Source organism: Fonsecaea erecta, assembly GCF_001651985.1.
Source record: "Fonsecaea erecta strain CBS 125763 chromosome Unknown Scaff2, whole genome shotgun sequence".
Classification (NCBI taxonomy): domain Eukaryota; kingdom Fungi; phylum Ascomycota; class Eurotiomycetes; order Chaetothyriales; family Herpotrichiellaceae; genus Fonsecaea; species Fonsecaea erecta.
Window position 1 is genome coordinate 3615904 of NW_017387245.1, and position 18958 is coordinate 3634861.

The window sequence follows — 18958 nt, forward strand, 5'->3', positions numbered from 1 at the left end:
TTGCACGGCTGATTGCCGTCTCATATCCGCTCCTTCCCTCTTTCCACCCGTTTCTCCACTGCCAGTAATGCCCGTTAAAACATTGATGATACGCCTTCCGCGACTAGTCGGGTGTGACTATCTCGCCCTGTGCGCCGCGTTTCTTTTGTCTAATCCTTTTCCCACCCGGTTTGTCCCATGGGCTGACACGTCCCTATATGTTTGGGCCTCGTGGGAGATAAGTCCCGTTATTCATCCTCGTACCTCTTCCGAATCCACCTGAGCCATTTCCTAAGCTACTCGTACGGAGCACTCTGAGCCAGTGTGTTGGTGCCGGCCCGAGTGTCAGTTCGGAGTCGAGTCGAGTCTGCATTTCGTACTTTACGGACCATTGATAAACTGTGACATTCCCTTCTTGCCCTCCGAATGCTTTCCAACATCTCCAGATATCCAAAATCGAGGCCAAACCTCTTCAACCTCGTTCACTCTGCAAGCATGTCTTCGACCTCATCTCTCGACGCGCCTGTCGCCCAGACGGTTGGTGGTTTGACCTCAGCCACCAACCCTCAGACTGCCCATACCCACCGACCCAAGTACACCCATGCAACTGCTCATGTCCCCAATCGAGCGGCGCACTTCGACACTTCTCTTTCTGTCCCTGTCCGGAAGTACTTCCAAATCTATGGTCTCACTCCGCCTCGTGCAGAGAGTTCCGAGATCCAGAAGAAGAGATGTTTGGCACAATTGGCTTTGAAGTCAACAGATCTGGAGAGGTTTCTCTACCTGAGCACCATCAGGCACAACAATGTTCACTTGTTCTACCGCTTGTTGACCGATCACTTCACTGAGTTGACTCCTTTGGTCTACACTCCAACCGTAGGAGAAGCCTGCCAGAAATGGTCAGAAATCTACCAGCAAGCTGAGGGTATGTATCTCAGCTTCGAGGATCGAGGCCACCTTTCGGCTATCATCCAAAATTGGCCTCAATCTAACGTTGAGATCACCGTCATTACTGATGGCTCCCGCATCCTCGGTCTGGGTGACTTGGGAGTGGGTGGCATGGGCATTCCAATTGGAAAGCTTGCGTTGTACACTGGCTGCGCAGGCATCCGACCAGAAGGCACACTCCCTCTGACCGTTGATCTGGGAACCAGCAACAAAGATCTGCAAGAAGATCCGCTGTACATGGGCAGTCGGAGAGGCAAGGTCACAGCTGAGGAAGAGCAGGAGTTCCTTGATGAGCTGATGGCGGCACTGAAAGAGCGTTGGCCTGACATTGTCATCCAATTTGAAGACTGGAAGAACCCATTTCCCTCCCTCGAGCGCTACCGCCAAGACTATGCCATGTTCAACGACGACATCCAGGGCACTGGCGCTGTCATCATGGGAGGCATGATTGGTGCTATCAAGGAGTCTGGAGTTGCACCCAGAGACCACCGTGCAGTCTTCTTGGGTTCAGGATCAGCTGGTGTCGGTGTCGCCAAGCAGATCGTGGACTATTTCATGCACGAAGGACTGACTGAGGAAGAAGCCAAATCTTGTTTCTGGCTTGTTGACAGTAAAGGCCTCGTAACTCAAGACCGAGGCGACAAGCTGGCTGAGCACAAGATCTACTTCTCACGAACGGACAACAACGGTCAACAGTTCAAGAGCTTGGATGACGTTCTCGAGTATGTTAAGCCAACCATTATTATGGGTCTCAGCACGATTGGAGGCGCGTTCACCCCGGAAATCTTGCAAAAGATGGCCAAATGGAACGAGCGGCCGATCATCTTCCCACTATCAAATCCTTCTTCCAAGTCGGAATGCACTTTCGAGGAGGCAATCACCCATACCGACGGCCGAGCACTGTTTGCGTCCGGCTCTCCGTTCCATCCTGTCGTGCATAAGGGCAAGACGTATCATGGAGGTCAGGGAAACAACATGTATGTGTTCCCGGGCATTGGCCTTGGAACCATTTTATCCAAAGCTGTCCAAGTCACTTCCAACATGATATATGCTTCTGGCGAAGCTTTGCCTACCATGATCACCGAGGAGGAGAAAGACCGAGCTTTGCTGTACCCTTCAATTACACGCATCCGTGATGTCAGCGCTCGCGTTGCGTTGTACGTCATCCGAGCGGCGCAGAAAGACAATGTGGACCGCCTGCACCATCTGCGCGATATGAGTGATAGCAAGCTGGAAGAATGGATCAAGAGCAAAATGTACGACCCACACAAGGAGACTCAAGAGCTGGAGAATGAAGTCCGTGGCCTTGTCCAAGATTTCATGACCACGCCCAAGTTGTGAGCGTCAGGTGAGCGGTGTGGTTTGGTATTTAGCGAACTTGCGATGCTCTGCAACATTTTTGTGCTGTACGTCTTTTTCACAAGGCTGGATGTCATGGGAGGTGTGTATGTGGCTGGGCTTGGACTGCAGATAGCACCACCATGAACTACTTCGTGCGGGAAATGGTGACGAGGAAACTGGCGAGCTGCATCCTGGGGCTTTGTAAAGGCAGGGCTGCTCTTAGGTACGAAACAGCGAGGCTGATGAAACTTTCTTCCGGCCAAATTAAAGTGAGCAATGGCATCTTTTGCTCAATCCAGTGCTCCTGCGAATGCGTATTTGACATGAAAGTGACGATGCTGGTCACCCAGCTGGTGGCTTGACGCATTGATGCAGATAAGCCGAAGTTCTCCCTGTTGCTGTGGCTACGTTGGCGCCAAGGCTGCATTCAGCCTCCGATTGTCGTCTCCCGCAAGAAGGATTGCTCGTTGATGGTGATTACCGCAGACGTGATCTTTCAGAACGAGTTCAAATTGTGCAAGCAGCTCTGCTACACAGCCCTTCTATCTCTGTCCTGTCCCCACGCCAGCAACTTCGTTTGTCTGGTTTGACCGCGGCACCAAGACGGGAAAGCACACGCTCAACTCTCCGTGAGTTTGGCACCAGACACAACTTCACATCCTAAGGACACTTTGACCACTGACTCCTGGAATGTGCGGCAGAAAACGTCGTGCCCCTACAGAGATTTGAACTTAAGCCTCTTCCTCAGCCGACGACGAGACCACCGTCCTCCAACCACATGGCTTCTTTCCTGACCACCATGTACGAATTTCTCAATTCCTCTCCCTCTCCACAGCCTCTCTCCCCTCATTTGACCTTGAAACAATCCTCTTCATGCGTTACCATCAACTCCTACATCTCATGTGAGAGGCATGGCGAGAAGGAGGCTCCCCAAACTGCCACCAACTCGCCCAGCACCCCTTCCCGGGCCGTCCAACTCCTGCGTCAGGGCCTGTTTTCTTCTCCTTCCCAGAACAATATTGACCGATGTCCTTCACCATCTAGCAATGCCCGCACTCGAGGCCAGTTCAAACCGCAACGCGCCAACAAGGGGACCTCAAGCTATCAACTGAGACAATTCGCCGAGGCGACACTGGGAAGTGGCAGCTTGAGGAAAGCCGTCAAGTTGCCCGAGGGAGAAGATCTAAATGAGTGGTTGGCAGTCAACGGTAACCATACATGCCTTTCAGAGAGTGCCAGGAGAAATTTCGCAAAGATGAGTCGCTGACAAGTGCAACGGCGCCCGACAGTGGTCGATTTCTACAATCAGATCAACCTGCTTTATGGATCAATCACTGAATTCTGCTCACCACAGTCCTGCCCCGAGATGAAGGCTACTGATGAGTACGTTAGCCCTGTCTTCGTGCTTGAAGCCGCTTACCATCCGACTTCTAATGCTGCTTGCAGATTTGAGTATCTCTGGCAAGATGCCGCAACTGGTTTCCCGAAACCCACCAAGATGCCCGCCCCAGAATACATTGAACATCTCATGACCTGGGTGCAGTCCAACATTGACAACGAGAGTACCTTTCCCTCCCGAATCGGCGTTCCTTTCCCCAAGCATTTCCCCTCTACTGTACGACAACTCTTCAAACGACTCTACCGCGTGTATGCACACATCTACTGCCACCATTACCAAGTGATCGTGCACCTTGGACTGGAGCCGCACTTGAATACGAGTTTCAAACATTTCGTACTCTTTGTGGACGAGCACGGTCTTGAGAAGGGTGGCGGTAAGGATTACTGGGGTCCACTTGGGGATCTGGTAGAGAGCATGTTGAAGAGCGACTGAGCCCACTGTGCTCTGTTCGAGACGAACGAGTGCATGAAGCAGCGACCATCACATCTGATGACACCGGGATTGGGTTATGTTTCAGGAGACAGACGGGGGGCATGGAACAGGGTGTACTGGACCGATCAGCGAGGCGTTTCCCACGGGTGATTGACGGGGGCCACAGATGGGCTTTACAGCTCCATGGAGACAGATGGATACCTGGCATTAGATCCGTTTATGTTTTTTGATTGATTGATTGACCAACATGCGCGACGAGTTTTGTTCTTGATATTTTTTGGTTCTCCTGAAGGACACACAATCAGGACAAAGGGGGAGTTAGCTCGAGGCGTTCTTCGGGTACTCAAGAATTCCAGAGGTCCCAAGCATCAACTTACGCCGAACGCAAGCATGCATGCATGGACCATTAACGGACGAGAAAGGAGTGAGGGAAAAACAGGAACCAGACAGATACGGATTTAATTGCAGGCTTGCGAGAGAGTCTTTGGTTGGCTTTTCTTTCTTTTCTCTCTTTTATTTGTGTTTTGTCCGTCCATCCATCTATCCCTTCGTTGCCCGCGTGGGCTGGTGTAAATTGGGATACCTCTGTTCCATTCATGGTTTTGGGATTCCTCTCCCCTTCGCCCCATCCTCCATACGAGTAGATCAGAGCTCCAATCCTATTTTGCTGCCTTTTCCCTTTGTCACCGTCGTAGAAGTACATCGAAACGCAGCCCAGACCAAAGAAATTCGGTAGACACAATGATGGCTGAGCCGGTCCACGTCCCACAGCAACTCGCCAGAACGTCAAGATGCAGAGAGATGGGGAGGGAATCACTAGTACCCTCCTCTTCTCGGATATCCTGCAGGGCCAAATCCGAACGGTCCGCCACCTCTCCGACCGCCACGCATCCCGTCGTCGTTGTACATCCGACCTCCACCCCGCGGGAAAGGTCCCGCCGCACCGCCGCCACCGCCAAACATCCCTCTTCCAGGACCCGGGGGCCCGCCGACTCCGTTGCCGTAATGCGAGGGCCGTGAGTTGTAGGTATCGAGTCTATCACCGTGACGATAGGCGCCGCGTCCCACAGGTCGAGCATCATGACGATCGTAGCGGTCTCTCTCTCTGTCCCGGTCCCGGTCCCGGTCCCGGTCCCGGTCTCGATCTCGATCACGGTCGCGCTCGCGATCTCGTTCTCTCTCTCGTTCTCGTTCGTGCTCATGGTCGTGGTCACGTTCACGGTCACGGTTGCGGTCTCGTCGATCATCGTCTCTCCTCCTGTCGCTGTGGCGTGCATGCAAATCAGAAGGTTGCTGTTCTTCAAAACCGTAGCGTCCGTCTTGGACATTTAGTTCAGCATTTCTGGGTTCCTGATTGTGTCGATCATCAAAGGAAGTTGCGCCCTCTGCTTCCATTTCCACGTCCTCCATAGTGTCCGCATTCTCGGGCTGAGGTTGTGTTTCTGGTAACAGCTCTTCAGGTGCCGGACTGAGGTTCCGTTGGTTGGACTGCAACGTAGAAGTTAAGCCTGTGCCAGGTCTCTTGAGAGAAAGTCGCAAGATCCGTCCGTCTGCTTTTTGATTGTTGTAGGTGGATATAATCTGCTCCGCGATTTGCTTTTCAGTAAACACCAGCTCCGCTACAACAACTGGATTGGTCTTGACGAGGCGACATGAGAGCATTCCGCTGACGCCATTCTCGTCCAACGTTTCACCTTGTAGGGCAGATTCGATGTCGGCCGCCGTTGTGCCTGGGGCAAAATTGCTGGCTTCTACCACGAAGGGGCCTGCCTTGCCTTTTATGCTTAGACCAGAGCCTCTGGGTTTTGTCTGAGAGGTTACTATATAGGCATTTGAAGACTCGAGCGCAGAAGCGAGGCGAGATGAGCGTGTATTCTGAGGGGTGGTTGAGGATGGTCTTGACGGTGGAGTGAACACATTGTTCCGGGAAGAGCCTGAGCTGGTAACAGATGAAGATCGCTACACCAGCCATTCCCATCAGCAACGAGTCCGGATATGATTCTCAGCGCTTCCAATGTGCCATGACTTTCTGCTTGGTTATACCTTTGTGATGCGACTCGCAAGGTCGGGCGTCCTTGAAGAGCCTTTGTTTGCGCTTCTCGGGGTGTTCTTGTTCGCTTTATTCCGGCCAAAAATCTCATTTGCTAGGGCTTCATTCTTTTTGCGCTGTCGATCTGGAAATCCAGTTAGTGGCCCATCAAGCGCAAAGAGCGGGACAGAGAGCGAAATACCAGCCTGAATCATCGCATCAAAATCAGCAGCGATTTTGGGCTCGGACATGGTGGCTTAAGGACGGCGCGAGGGTCGAGATCAACAGATGCGAAAGAGAGCATGTACTTAGTCAGGCAGGGGCAGATCTAGAATTGCATGGACAAGCGACACTTTTTAGACCAGGAGAAGCCGCAGTTGGAGACGACAACAAGCTGCCTCTTACAACATGCGGCGCAGGCCACGGACCCGCATTGTGGGCGCAGTCTTGGCAGATCAAAATGCTCCATTCGACTACTATTTACCAGTCCTCACATTCAGCAGCTTGCAGCCTTCAGACTTCTATCTCCACTAACGTTGCTCGGAAGTCGACACGAGTGGCCGCTCAAGCTAATTCTGCTTCAATCACACTTTGGTCGAACTGACTGTAGCTCCAGATCCCATTGACCTTCAACCCAACCTCGGGATCCTCGAGTAATGTCTTCCACTGACCCTCTGACCTCTCACTGGCGGCATAAAAAGACATCATTTCCCAATCTAGAGCTGACAGTGTCGAGGCCACGGCCTTCTCTGGGAGCACGAAATCCCACAAGATAAGTTTGGAGTACCCCTTCTTCATTGCCCGGGCGATATTCTTTAGAATCAACCGTGCCCTGTCATCTGGATAGTCATGAATTATGCTGTGCATAAAATATGTTCTCGCCCCTGCCGGCCATTGAATACGCATATCAGATCACAGGCTACAATCTTGAAAAGAAGTCTGTATACAGAATTGTTACTGTACTTACCTTGTACCGGCTGTGGAGTGAAAAAGTCGTGGGCCGTCGCACGGATCCCAGCATTCAGGCTGTTCTCGGGAATCGAATCAATGACTTCAGTACGATCTTGAAGGACCAGGTGTCCGGGGAAGCTGTTGAACGGGTGTCGAATGAGAAGCTTCTCCAGATCATGCCCCGTGCTGCCTCCAACATCCACCAGAAAGACCGAATCATCGTCACCGGTCGCGCCTTGTATCAGTCGCTGCTTCACCGGATAGAAGCCCAAGTCGTCGTCGGACCAGTGCGGCCGGTCGAGCATCCAGGTAGCCATCATACTGGCAAGTCCCTGAGTCTGTCCACGTTGTGCAAATATGTCTAAGATGTGTGTCTTGCCTTTGGCATTGAATGTATGTTGAGCTGGTGTGTTGAGAGGATCTGTCGGGCTGGTGTAGCCATTTTCTGCGAAGAACTCGGCCGTCTTCATGTTGATCGGAATGCAAATATCGTGCCTGTTTTTCCAGAGCGGCCGGATGTCTGTCAGCTTCGTGGCACGAGGCTGTGGTTTTCTCTCCAGGTCGAGTGACGCACATCAAAACAACGCTCTCTCTGAAGATGGATTGTGTCATGGCTTGTGCAAACGGGTTTGGCACATAGCTATCTGCATCGACCTGACGAAGGGTATTCATCGCAGCGAGATGCCTCATCATCCGGCCTGAGAGTGGAAACTCGTGTCAGTATGACGACGTTCTTTTTTCCTAACATCAAGAAAAATGAAATGAAATGCTGAACGGGCTGGCCGAACCAACCAACCATGGCTCCGCTGAGCACGCCGCCGCAACCTGGGCACTTGTCTTCGGGGAGCCTTCCTCGGCAGCGACATGCTCATAGAGCCGCATATCAACAGCCATGCGCAGCGCCGCAAGATGACTGGGCTGTTTGTGGCCGCTCAAGGTCAGAGAGAGGTGGCCATGTCAATCATAGATGGCAAAGCGCACTGACCTCGACCCAAGTCATTCTCACCACCGCCTCACTGGGAGTTTCGAGGACTGAGGCAAGCGACCGACAAGCCTCGATAGCTGCTTCACGCGTCTTGAGGTCTCCCGAGCCAAAGGCCTGCACATTCTCATTTACATCTTGCAAGAGTTTGGAAACGACGTCCATGTCAACATGCGACGGCAATGAGGCCGGTGCCATGATGCTTTCCCAGGTACCCTTCGCGGATTCGGTTCTTACGAAGCAGGAGAAGGTTTGTCGCAGGAGAGCCAGCAACCCCGCGTCCCCAACGTTCGCCGTGGCTCGCGACGGTGCGAAAGGTAGCAACGCCGGCTCGTCGATGAACGACGGTGCTAGTTCGCAATAGGCTCGGGGGTCTGGGCTCTTATCGCCCCTCGCTTTCCCCGTCCAACATTCTCCTCCGCTTTCCACTCTAAAGATCTCTAGCCAGCTACTACGCCCACCACCAGCCCCGTCGCTCACATGGCAGCCCACAACGAGGACCTCATAAACGATGACGAATATGATTCGTTTGAAGACGAAACATATGGCTCCATGTCGGATGATGCGAGCAGCTACATGACCTCTATCTTAACGCACATCCGCAACGGCATTGAGGAAAATGGCCGGCAGTACCCCGCTTACGGCAGAAACATGTACGGCCTCCCCGTTGACGAAAGGGAGCAGGAGCGCAACAACATTCAGCACATCAAATTTCGCCTCATCATCGGCAAGGTATTACACCGAGCGCCGATGCCCTCCGAACCGATGAGGATATTGGATCTAGGCACTGGGTCGGGTATTTGGGCGATAGAAGCAGCCGACAAGTACGAAACCGCTCTGGTGACGGGCGTCGACATCGCGCCCGTGCAGCCCGAGTGGGTGCCCCCGAACTGCCAATTCGAGATACAGGATATTGAGGACGAGTGGCTTTTTCCCACCACCGACTTCGACTTTATACATGCTCGCGAGCTCATTATGGCCGTTCGCGACTGGGACAGGCTGTTCCGCCAGGCATTCGACCACCTCCGGCCAGGTGCATACATGGAAGTCGGGGGCACGTATCCGACACCTACCTCGGGCGACGGCACCCTGCCGGCAGACTCGCACCTGAAGGAAGTCGAAAGACTGTTCTTCGAGATGGCCGATGCCATGGGCACGCCGTTGAACGCACCGACGCTGTGGAGAGCGCAGATGGAGCGCGCCGGCTTCGTCGACGTCACAGAGTCCATTTACAAGGTTCCCCAGGGCATCTGGCCGAAAGATGCCCGGCTCAAGGAGATCGGCGCCTACGAGAACTACAGCCTCAGGAATGGGCTGGACGCCTACTTGCTCCGCGGATACACCACCATGCTGGGAGGGAACCCTGACGAACTGCAAATTCTGATCGCCGAGACGAAACGCGAATTGCGAAATCCAAGAATGCACAGTTATATATTCTAGTGAGTGTAAAGTCTGCGGTAGAGCGTGCACATGCTAATATATTCCAGTTACAATGTCTACGGGCGGAAGCCTGGCCTAGAAGAGTCTTGAAATCAAAGGGTCATCCTCCATCCTGTATCTCATCAACTGACCCTTTTCTCCATGCCACATGTTGGGAAATCCTTACAAAATTGCCTGTTAACATTTGTGTTCACGAGACATACAATCCGCCGTTGTTGCTTGGTTTAGTTAGCATGGCTAGCCACCACCACCAAGATAGTCTCAAAAAGCCTTATGCGAACTTCGGACGACGAGCACAAGGTTGACTCGAAATCCACTCTGACTAAAGCCTCAGACCGACGATGTGCTCGACAACATTGGGTCTACCCCTGATAGCACCTCAAATGATCCGCTTCTGCTGTCTTTCTGGCATGTCGGGAATGACGTTTTGTCTTGAACGTTGTTATCGCACTCTACTTTCCTCCGCAGCCATCACTTGGTGGATGGACAAATAGGAGAGGCTGTCTCAGGAGCAGGCAAGCAGAGCTCCGCTTGATCCAGGCGTCTGAAACACGCCGCCACCAGAGAACAAGCATCAGACAGACACCTGTGGTATTGCCCCTTAGAAGAACATTTTGTGCCCTTCACCAATGACAGCGAAGGCGTGAGACGTGGTCATGCCAAAGGCCACATTCTCCCGAGAAAGAGGCCCATAGAGGGACTGCAATGACATCGGAGCGGCTAGGGGCGCCGTTGTTCCCTTCTTGAACATACCTGGACATCTTCATATTACCATATAGCACGCATTGCACGTTGACGTCACAAGCGCGCTACTTGTCGCGAAGACCATGGGAACACTCCACCGGCAATCCATCAATTACCGGGTTTGCGCTGGACCAACTCGAGACTGATGGAACCCGGTTGCCTGGAGATGCCAGTATCGCGGTCAACGCATAGGTTCTACACCGAGATCGCTGCGTCTTCGCCCAAGGCGCCGAATCCTACCAGCCAGAACAATGGATCGAAGAAGGCAGATCCGAAGCTCCGAATGATGGAGCGATGCACGTTCCAGGCCGAGTTCGACCATCCCCGGTCATTTCTTTATCTAACCAAAATTCTCATGCTTCAAGGTTGGGTGGCAGGTCCCATATGTGCATCGGGGGGCATTTGGCGCTGTTCAAGATGAATACGGTGCTGCTGCCTCAGCTGCTCCGGAGACAGACCAGCAGTCTGCCTCATCCCGGCAAGCTCTTGGGAATAGCATTTTGACTTCTTCGTAGTAGCCCAAAGAGGTTTGGTTGTCAACGTCCAGCGTTGAGAGGGATACCTTTTCCTTTATGCTGGTAAATGCCTGAAGAATAGTCCCAGGAGAATATATGGCTGGACGTCATATGCCGCTTGTGTATGAGTAATATCTGGACCTGGAGACAGTACAGACCTCACGGATATCCGGCAAAGCTGATCCTGCGTTGTGAAACATAAATTATTCTATACATCCTCGTCCTCTTTGTTTAGTGACAGTGGCAACCATCTCCGGGAGTCAAAAGGTGTATGTACGATCTCGGGCTACGGCGGAGTACAGAGCGGCGCCTTCAACATCCTTGGCGGAGATCTTTGTTCAACTGATTGTCGTTCCGCAAACTCCATTAACCACCTTTGAAGAAAGAGTGTCTCATCTAATGTCGAGAGCGGACCCTGTCGCTAGTTTTTAAGGAGAGCAAAGACAATTTCCAATTACCCTCATCAGAGGAGGCACCCAAAACCCTCAATGTCGGTTGCCCTTCGTCCCAGTCTGCGACCCAATTCGCTACCCAGTTTACCTTCGGCCACCACCTCTACCACCTACGTCTGTCAGGCATGTCGACACGCGCGACTCATAAAGCGACCGAAACGGCCGTATACATTCACTCAGCTGGTCACGCTCTCCGACGGTAGCGCTTTCACCATGCGGACTACTTCTCCCATCCCGGTATACAGATCGACCCGGGACACCAGAAATTCTCCCTTGTGGAACCCTACCTCGAAAGAGCTTTTGAACGTTGAAGACGACGAGTCAGGGAGGTTGGCGAGCTTCCGAGCCCGGTTCGGCACCAGCTTCGACAGTTCAAAAACAGCCAAGAAGACCGACCAGGTTGCCCCAGACTCTCTCGCGAACCCCCCGTCCTCGTCAGAGAGTAGAGCCGCCCCTACAAAAGAACCGACATTTGAGGAGGAGCAGAATATGTTTGCTGAGGATGACATCAACCTTTTGGACTTTGTGAGCTCATTCGGCCAGGAAGGCAGTCAACAAAATGTGCCAGCACAGCCGAAAAAGAGTGAGAAAAAGTAGGACCAAGAGTTCAATTCATACATGCATCTTGAGCATTTCTGCATTGCAGGGGCCGGCACATCTATCAGGAACGACCAGCAGGGACAAACTGGTCAATGTACAATACGTGTGAAGAGGCAGACTACAGTTAGACCCTGGCCACTGTACCATGCTCCATTCCTGGCCACACATTGGGCCATATTGTTGGCCCAGCAGCCTTCCATGGTTTCGATCTTGCTCTTTCGAATGTGAAGCTCTCTCCGCAGCAGCGGTACGGAGTATCTACACCTACGAGAAATATGCTCCGTAGCGTATCACACTGATATAGCTGCGACTTAGCAATACGTGAGATTGTTCAAACAGTTACACCAGGATGTTATTGCTCATAGAAGCCGAGCATACTACTTTCCAACCTCTGAAGCTTCAGAAGCCACAGTAGCTAGAAATTGTTTTATAGCAGCATTTCCTCGAGAAAGGAGCAGACACGTACTATTACTCCGTACAGTTCGGAGAGTTCATCACACGTGAGTCCGGGGAATTGGCGAGTTTGGTTTCTTTGCTCCGCATTGCAAAGGTTCCAGACTAATGAATAACCACCCTCGTCCTCGATCTGCAGTGACATTATATCTCCCTCCTTACGCTCTATATTTACAAAGATGGATGACTCGCCGTGGGGTGGTAGGTGACTGCTGCTTGGGTCCATTTGTCTTTTGATCCAGCTGACCAGTTCCTGTAGACGTTCCATCCCAATCGCAGTCAGATAACCCGCAGGATTTGGCCAGCTCGACCAAACCAAACGACAGTATGAACATGCTCCTAACAGCTGGCTGAGTCCGACATGCTCATCTGACATATAGCCCCCTCTTCCACGAAACAGACCTCCTCCGGCCCCCGTCCCCCCTCGTCTCGAAAAATCCCGGCCCGCAAGATCGAAGTGCAACCGACCAAGCTCGAAGCTGTGGACGATTCTCTAGATCCCCTCGGTCCTTTGGGCGCAGATCCAGCTCCCGCGGCATCTTCCGTATCTGCAGATCAAGCGCCGACTCCGCCGCGGAAAGAACTCACGGCGAGAGTGAACCGACAGCCCTCTGCGACTTCGCCTGGTTTCGCCGGTTCGGAGTATGAAGATACCACTCTTCCTCTCGCGCGACCCAAGGGTCCCCCGCCGGTACAGCCACAAACCAGCGCTCCTGCAGTCCGACAAACGCCGTCCAGTGTGAGCGTGGAACAGGCCGCCAAACCAAGCTTCGAGATTTCGGTGGGAGACCCTCACAAGGTCGGGGATCTGACCAGCAGTCACATTGTGTACCAAGTCCGCACAAAGGTATGCAAGTCGAACAGGCGCATGGCTACAGATTCTGACGGTCGCAGACAACCTCAAAAGCATACAAACAGCCCGAGTTTGCCGTCTCACGTCGGTATCGAGATTTCCTTTGGCTCTATACTGCATTGCACAACAACAATCCTGGCGTGGTCGTCCCCCCGCCCCCGGAAAAGCAAGCGGTGGGTAGGTTCGATAGCGAGTTTGTCGAGTCAAGACGTCAAGCTTTGGAGCGGATGCTCAACAAGATTGCCGCCCATCCGATCCTCCATCACGATGCCGATCTGAAAATCTTCCTCGAAAGTGACGCTTTTAACATTGACGTCAAGAACAAGGAGAACCGGGAACCGGATCTGGGTCAGAATAAGGGTATGCTGAGTGCCATCGGAATTAATGTTGGTTCGTCGAGCGGCAAATTCGTTGAGCATGACGATTGGTTCCATGATCGCAGGGTCTACCTCGACGCCCTAGAAAACCAGCTGAAATCCCTACTGAAGGCTGTCGACACGGTGGTTGACCAACGGAAAGGTCTAGCTGCCGCCGCAGGAGAGTTCGCCGCGTCGGTTAATAGCCTCGCCCAGGTCGACCTCTCACCCGCTTTCTCCGGTCCATTGCTGGGGTTGTCGGATGTGCAGATGAGGATCCGAGAGCTCTACGAAAGACAAGCACAGCAAGACATATTGACCTTGGGTATTACCGTGGATGAGTATATTAGGCTTATTGGCAGTGTCAAGCAAGCCTTTACACAGCGGCAAAAGGCATTCCATTCGTGGCATGCTGCAGAAAGTGAACTGGCCAAACGGCGAAGTGCCCACGAGAAGCTTCTACGGCAGGGCAAAAGCCAACAAGACAAGCTGAACGAGGTTGGCGCCGGCGTCAGCGATGCAGAGAAGAAAGCGCACCAAGCTCGGTTATTGTTTGAAGACATGGGTCGATTAATGAGGGGAGAACTGGAAAGATTTGAGCGGGAGAAGGTGGAAGATTTCAAGAGCGGCGTGGAGACATTCCTGGAGGGTGCTGTTGAGGCGCAGAAAGAGGTATGTCTGGCTGTCTGTCTGTCCCCAACCAGGATCTTTGCTAACCAGCCCAACAGCTGATCGAACTGTGGGAAACCTTCTTGCTCCAGATGGACGCCGAAGACGAGGCTCCTCTCAGGGGCCAGCAGGCTTCAGGTGAGCCGGCAATCTCGGACAGTGCTGGGCCAACAGGGCAGGCTGGCGAAGGCGAGACAGGCGAGTCTCATGACGCCGCCGCCCCGGCGACAGCAACAGACGTCGCTCTCGAGCAGGATGCCTAGTATTCGTCCCTCGAGCGGGTTTAATGAGTAACCATTGAAAGAAAAGATGCAAGCGACCATATTACCCAAGGGCGGCATTGAATGAATCTGCAGCTTTACAAGCACAAGCAAGCCGGTCTCTACTTCACTTGTGGGTGCGTTGGTGTGTCGATTCACTTATCGCTAGATACCCAACTTCATGACTTGAATTCACTCACTACCTGCCATCCCGTTGCAATGTCGACTTCGTCTCCCATCTTGTGTGATTATTAACATTGGTCTCTCTCTTTCTCTGTCTCTCCACCATTGATCCAATTCAAGCTACAACGTTATCAGGGTACTCTGCCTCCCTCACCTTCACCCAGATCGCGCTCAACTTGAGCTCACCAAGTCCAATTGCTTTCATTGAAAGCGGATTACCGTCTGAACCACATCATCACACGCTCATCTTCCGACGCCACTTCCTCGTCCTACCCCCTCTGACCGAGCCGAGCCTTCTTTTCGACGCTCGCTGATATCGGACCACCCGCCAGACGGCCACGATGATGGCACGAGTACGGGACACCACCAACAATGACAACAACGACGATGAAGTCTCCTGCTCCGAGACCTTTCCTCCCTTTTTCCCTCCTTTTTCTGGTCACCGGGTCTTCGCAACAGGCTTCGAGTCACTTCACACCCGATCCAAGTTCACCAGAACCGCTGTGGACATCATGGACACCACAACCGCCACCAACACGAGTCTCTCTGCGTCCAACACCTCCACGGACGATCAACCAAGGGAGACCTCGACCACCCAATGGCCAAGTGAAGATTCACAAGACCAAGGTCCGTCACCCTCGACCGTGAATGAGGTCGACCTCAGCTCAACAGGGTCCGGCTTGCCAACAGTCGGCGACACTTCAAGCCCGACTGTTCCGTCATCATCGTCCCCCTTGTCTCTGCTCGCGGCGACGTCTCCGTCTGCGTCTATGACCACCTTCCGCAGCACATCCCCGTCGCCGATCCCGTCGCCACACAGCTCCACCGTCTCGTGGGCTAGTGATTCGAGCTTATCACCGACATCATTGAACTTCTCCACGTCTACCTCCACGCCTACCTCTACCTCTGCCGTGAATACGCTGGCTTCGCCTCCGTCCTCTGCCTACACCACCGGCATCTACATCGCGCTGGGAATATTCCTCTTCTTCGGCGTCTTGTGCGCGTTCGTCACCAGCCATATTTCAGCCAATACAATCAAGGGGTTGTTCCACAGGGGAGAGCGAGGGAGTGGAGGAGCCAGAGAAGAACAATGACGGACCGACGATGAACAGGGAGGAAGAGGAGAGGATCAGCAAGCAAGCAAGCAGCATAGAGCAACGGAGCGACGATGACGCTCCCAAGTGTTGGATTTTGGTATATGCATGCGCTTTTCCAAAAGAGAGACACAACCACAAGATACAGACATACAGCTAAGGAGAGGGAAACAATGGGGTGGGACGGTCACTGAGACATGCAATATGCGGCAGTGCGGTCTGCACGAGACCAAAGAGCTTTTTCTTTTACTGTTTGTCTGAGTACGTGAGTTTCGCCTAGGTGGACTGGCTGGAGTTCGATCGCAACAACTCGTCGGGATGTCATTCATATCATGTCGTGTCATGTCAGGTCAGGTCAGGTCAGGGGCCTTTGAAGAACATCAGTATGGCTGGCTGGCTGGCTGGCGGAGCGAGGATGTCAGATGGCGGGCGGGTCTTCTGCATCCAGCCCCCATACATACTTACAAGCATACCAACAGTACTTACTTTCTGTGCACATTCAATTGAGTTGAGTTGAGTTGAATGGTCAAGCAAAGTCCCCCACCGCCTGCCTGCTTGCCTGCCTGCCTGCCTGTTTGCCTCCCTTTCCATTTCCGTAAGTACAATGGTGGGACGAGATGAAAGAGATCAGAGCCTTTAAGAGGTGTGCACGGACAGAGAGAACGAAGGAGGCCAATGATTCAATCAGTCAATCGGTCAATCAATTCTGTTGATCAGCGATCGAGGGTCGATCGGCCTACTGACTGACTGACTGGAAGGTTGGTTTGCCGGGATCGTGGCTGGGAGAATCATCGGCATGGATGTTCTCTCATCACACTCGTGGGCCTCGAGCAGTAGCATAGGTGTATGGAACGTCAAGAGTAAGTCGATTGCAACTAGGAAGCAAACTCCTTCAGCCAAACGATAAGCGATATACATCAGGACCATTGCCTTGCCCACTCCCGCCTGAGAGCTGAAACCATGCTTCACAGCATGTTGCACCGCTGTTTGTTAAGAAATAACAGTACCTATACCAAGTCGACAATAACTTCCCTTCTTCGCTCCACGTCAGTCTCCACGTATTCACTGTAAACAAACATTCCACACTGTTCCAAACGCTGGACGCCCGTACGCGTTCGTAAAGGGTCCTGTCTGGTGCTGCCAATCAGAGAGCCAACCCTCAATCACTTCCCTTCATCATCCATCTCCGAAACGTCTGCCCTGATGATGACAATCTTGTCCCCCCTGTCTCTGGCCTCGCGCTCGGGGCTATCACGGATTTCCACCTCGACTTTGACACCCTGACGTTGCTTCGAACCGTTGCGGCTCGGCCCAGGACTAAGACTGAATTGCTGCTGCACAGAGCGTTTGTTTTCCCCAAGTGAGGGCCGATGGGTAGAGACGGATCTTCCACGAATGGGAGTCTGTGGAGGAACTTTCCGTGGACTTGATCCTGATTCACCGTCTGGATCAGTCCGCGTGGGTGGTGCTAGGACCTGTTTTTCTGACATAGCACGTTGGAGAGGAGTCCTAGGGGGTGGCTTGTTGTCGCTTGTCTCCAGGGGGATCTTCAGATTGTGGAATGTCTCCTTTCCCGGGGTGTCCGGAGATATCGGATCAGCTATTTTCTCCTGTTCTGGCTCGTCGCGGCTTGCTTCGGCCTGCCTTCTTGGAGGTTGAGCCCGAGTTGGTCTTCTGCTGAGACGACCTCTCTCCGCGTCTCGGCGTCGCTGCTCTGCGTCGTCTTTCTCATTTGCAGCCTGGAGCAGATCTTGAACTTTGCTCCGGACAATACTATGTCGAGTGGGGGGGTAATGTTCGTCTTTTGCCTCTGCCTCACCGGAGGGAGTGTCGGTCTCCTGAGGTGGCGCAGAGGCTCCCTTGTTAAAAATGCTCCATCGAAAAGGCCAGCTCAAGGAGGGCTTCCTCTCCTCCTTAAAAACATCGTCGTCTGCCGTCTCTCCTTCAAGAGGGGCAGGGAGTTCAAAGTCGACTCGCTCTTGCTTCATGGTGCTCGGAGGCCTGCTGGTCTTCTCTTGCGTGACGAGTGTTGGCAATGTCAAGGGAATCAAGGGCGTGCCGGGTCGTTCCTCAATCGTGTCTCCAAACTTGATACGATGGATCTTCTTGGTCTCCTTGTGCGGGGAAGGGAGGTGGTGCTGATGCTGTTGTGATGGCTCGTGTTCGTGCACAAAATGCTGACAAACTTCTTCGTGACCGGTGGGCTTTTTGCTGAGGCTCTCAAACATGGCAGCTCTTTGCTTGACGGGACTCAGTTCGCCGATTGGGTCAGCGAGTGGTTTCAATCGCGGGGCAGCAGGAGACACTGGCTGCTGGCTTTCTTTGCTGCTCGCATCCTGTTTTTTTGGCTGCTCCGTCTCCTTTTCCCTCTCGTACTCCACTCTCGTCGATTCCTCACTGCTACGAGGCATGACGGACTCGGTGCTTCGGCCGGTGGACCGGGGACGAGGCTGCGAGGGCCGACGATCTTGCCGGATAGATGCTCGACGAAGGACGAAGCCGGGCTTTGGGGCAAGATTGCCAGGCTGCTCGACGGGGGTGCCTTCAGGTTGGGGTGAGCTATTCCTGATCGCATCATCCAACATGTTATTCAACTCGTCCATCGTGTAAGAGCGGCCGCGTGATGGCTCTTGCCGGGCGGCGTGCTGTTTTGGAGCAATAGAGCGAAGTCGAGATCTGGCCATGGCAATCTCCAGCGCAGGATCGTCTCCGACGTTCTCCATGGAGCGGTGTTGGCGATGGAGTTGATGACCGACCTGGCGGAGGGCTGGCCAGTGGGCAGGGGCTCTTTCATCACCGGGCCCGTCCAAACTGGTGAAAGGTCGTAGAGGAACAATCTCGTGACTCTCTCCTTGCTCGTGGGCTTTTACCCCTGGGGGACGTCCATCTCCTCTGGTCCCTTCAATACCATCCCTGAACACCCGTCTGGCTGGAGGAGGGAAGCTGGAGTCTCCTCTTCGCCCTTGGCTGGAGAAGAAACTGAAGTCTCTAGGTTGGGTGACGACGCGAGGTGGGAGAGCAAAAGGGGGAATTCCTGCTCTGAGTTGCTGGACCTCCTGAAAGACTCGAATACGTTTGGCCACCGTGCCACCTGGCGGACTGTGTGAATTCATTAGCTAGCTGGCCAACCTGAGGCGAGTCGACACCACAAACCTCTGCGAGCTATTCATGTTCGGAGATGGGTACGGCGGCTATGTTGATAAGGGCCCTATCATGGTGACCGCGACGCTTTGAGGGAACAAGTAAATAATAAACCTAGCTTAAGAAAATGAATGTTT

General features: G+C 53.2%; 9 protein-coding genes across 9 annotated transcripts; 6 read left to right on the top strand and 3 right to left on the bottom strand.

Moving 5' to 3' along the window:
* Positions 1 to 474: 474 nt before the first annotated feature.
* AYL99_03052 (hypothetical protein) lies at positions 475 to 2268 on the top strand (the record flags this gene model as incomplete). Its single annotated transcript, XM_018834568.1, has 1 exon — positions 475 to 2268. The coding sequence occupies one exon, from the start codon at positions 475 to 477 to the stop codon at positions 2266 to 2268; it is 1794 nt and encodes a 597-aa protein (XP_018697192.1).
* Positions 2269 to 3046: 778 nt separating this feature from the next.
* Positions 3047 to 4099, top strand: AYL99_03053 (hypothetical protein; the record flags this gene model as incomplete). Its single annotated transcript, XM_018834569.1, has 3 exons — positions 3047 to 3476; positions 3558 to 3651; positions 3715 to 4099. The coding sequence occupies 3 exons, from the start codon at positions 3047 to 3049 to the stop codon at positions 4097 to 4099; spliced, it is 909 nt and encodes a 302-aa protein (XP_018697193.1).
* Positions 4100 to 4915: 816 nt separating this feature from the next.
* AYL99_03054 (hypothetical protein) lies at positions 4916 to 6379 on the bottom strand (the record flags this gene model as incomplete). The annotated part of the gene is made up of 3 exons (XM_018834570.1): positions 4916 to 6058; positions 6143 to 6273; positions 6331 to 6379. The coding sequence occupies 3 exons, from the start codon at positions 6377 to 6379 to the stop codon at positions 4916 to 4918; spliced, it is 1323 nt and encodes a 440-aa protein (XP_018697194.1).
* Positions 6380 to 6692: 313 nt separating this feature from the next.
* On the bottom strand, positions 6693 to 8259 carry AYL99_03055 (hypothetical protein; the record flags this gene model as incomplete). Its single annotated transcript, XM_018834571.1, has 5 exons — positions 6693 to 7012; positions 7096 to 7574; positions 7654 to 7777; positions 7868 to 7997; positions 8065 to 8259. The coding sequence occupies 5 exons, from the start codon at positions 8257 to 8259 to the stop codon at positions 6693 to 6695; spliced, it is 1248 nt and encodes a 415-aa protein (XP_018697195.1).
* A 282-nt stretch (positions 8260 to 8541) lies between these two features.
* Positions 8542 to 9591, top strand: AYL99_03056 (hypothetical protein; the record flags this gene model as incomplete). The annotated part of the gene is made up of 2 exons (XM_018834572.1): positions 8542 to 9500; positions 9549 to 9591. 2 exons carry the CDS (start codon positions 8542 to 8544, stop codon positions 9589 to 9591), a joined length of 1002 nt encoding a protein of 333 aa, XP_018697196.1.
* A 1657-nt stretch (positions 9592 to 11248) lies between these two features.
* AYL99_03057 (hypothetical protein) lies at positions 11249 to 11809 on the top strand (the record flags this gene model as incomplete). Its single annotated transcript, XM_018834573.1, has 1 exon — positions 11249 to 11809. One exon carries the CDS (start codon positions 11249 to 11251, stop codon positions 11807 to 11809), a length of 561 nt encoding a protein of 186 aa, XP_018697197.1.
* A 635-nt stretch (positions 11810 to 12444) lies between these two features.
* AYL99_03058 (hypothetical protein) lies at positions 12445 to 14406 on the top strand (the record flags this gene model as incomplete). Its single annotated transcript, XM_018834574.1, has 5 exons — positions 12445 to 12466; positions 12525 to 12590; positions 12646 to 13112; positions 13160 to 14146; positions 14203 to 14406. 5 exons carry the CDS (start codon positions 12445 to 12447, stop codon positions 14404 to 14406), a joined length of 1746 nt encoding a protein of 581 aa, XP_018697198.1.
* A 521-nt stretch (positions 14407 to 14927) lies between these two features.
* AYL99_03059 (hypothetical protein) lies at positions 14928 to 15680 on the top strand (the record flags this gene model as incomplete). Its single annotated transcript, XM_018834575.1, has 1 exon — positions 14928 to 15680. The coding sequence occupies one exon, from the start codon at positions 14928 to 14930 to the stop codon at positions 15678 to 15680; it is 753 nt and encodes a 250-aa protein (XP_018697199.1).
* Positions 15681 to 16843: 1163 nt separating this feature from the next.
* AYL99_03060 (hypothetical protein) lies at positions 16844 to 18850 on the bottom strand (the record flags this gene model as incomplete). The annotated part of the gene is made up of 2 exons (XM_018834576.1): positions 16844 to 18779; positions 18834 to 18850. 2 exons carry the CDS (start codon positions 18848 to 18850, stop codon positions 16844 to 16846), a joined length of 1953 nt encoding a protein of 650 aa, XP_018697200.1.
* Between the last annotated feature and the right edge of the window lie 108 nt (positions 18851 to 18958).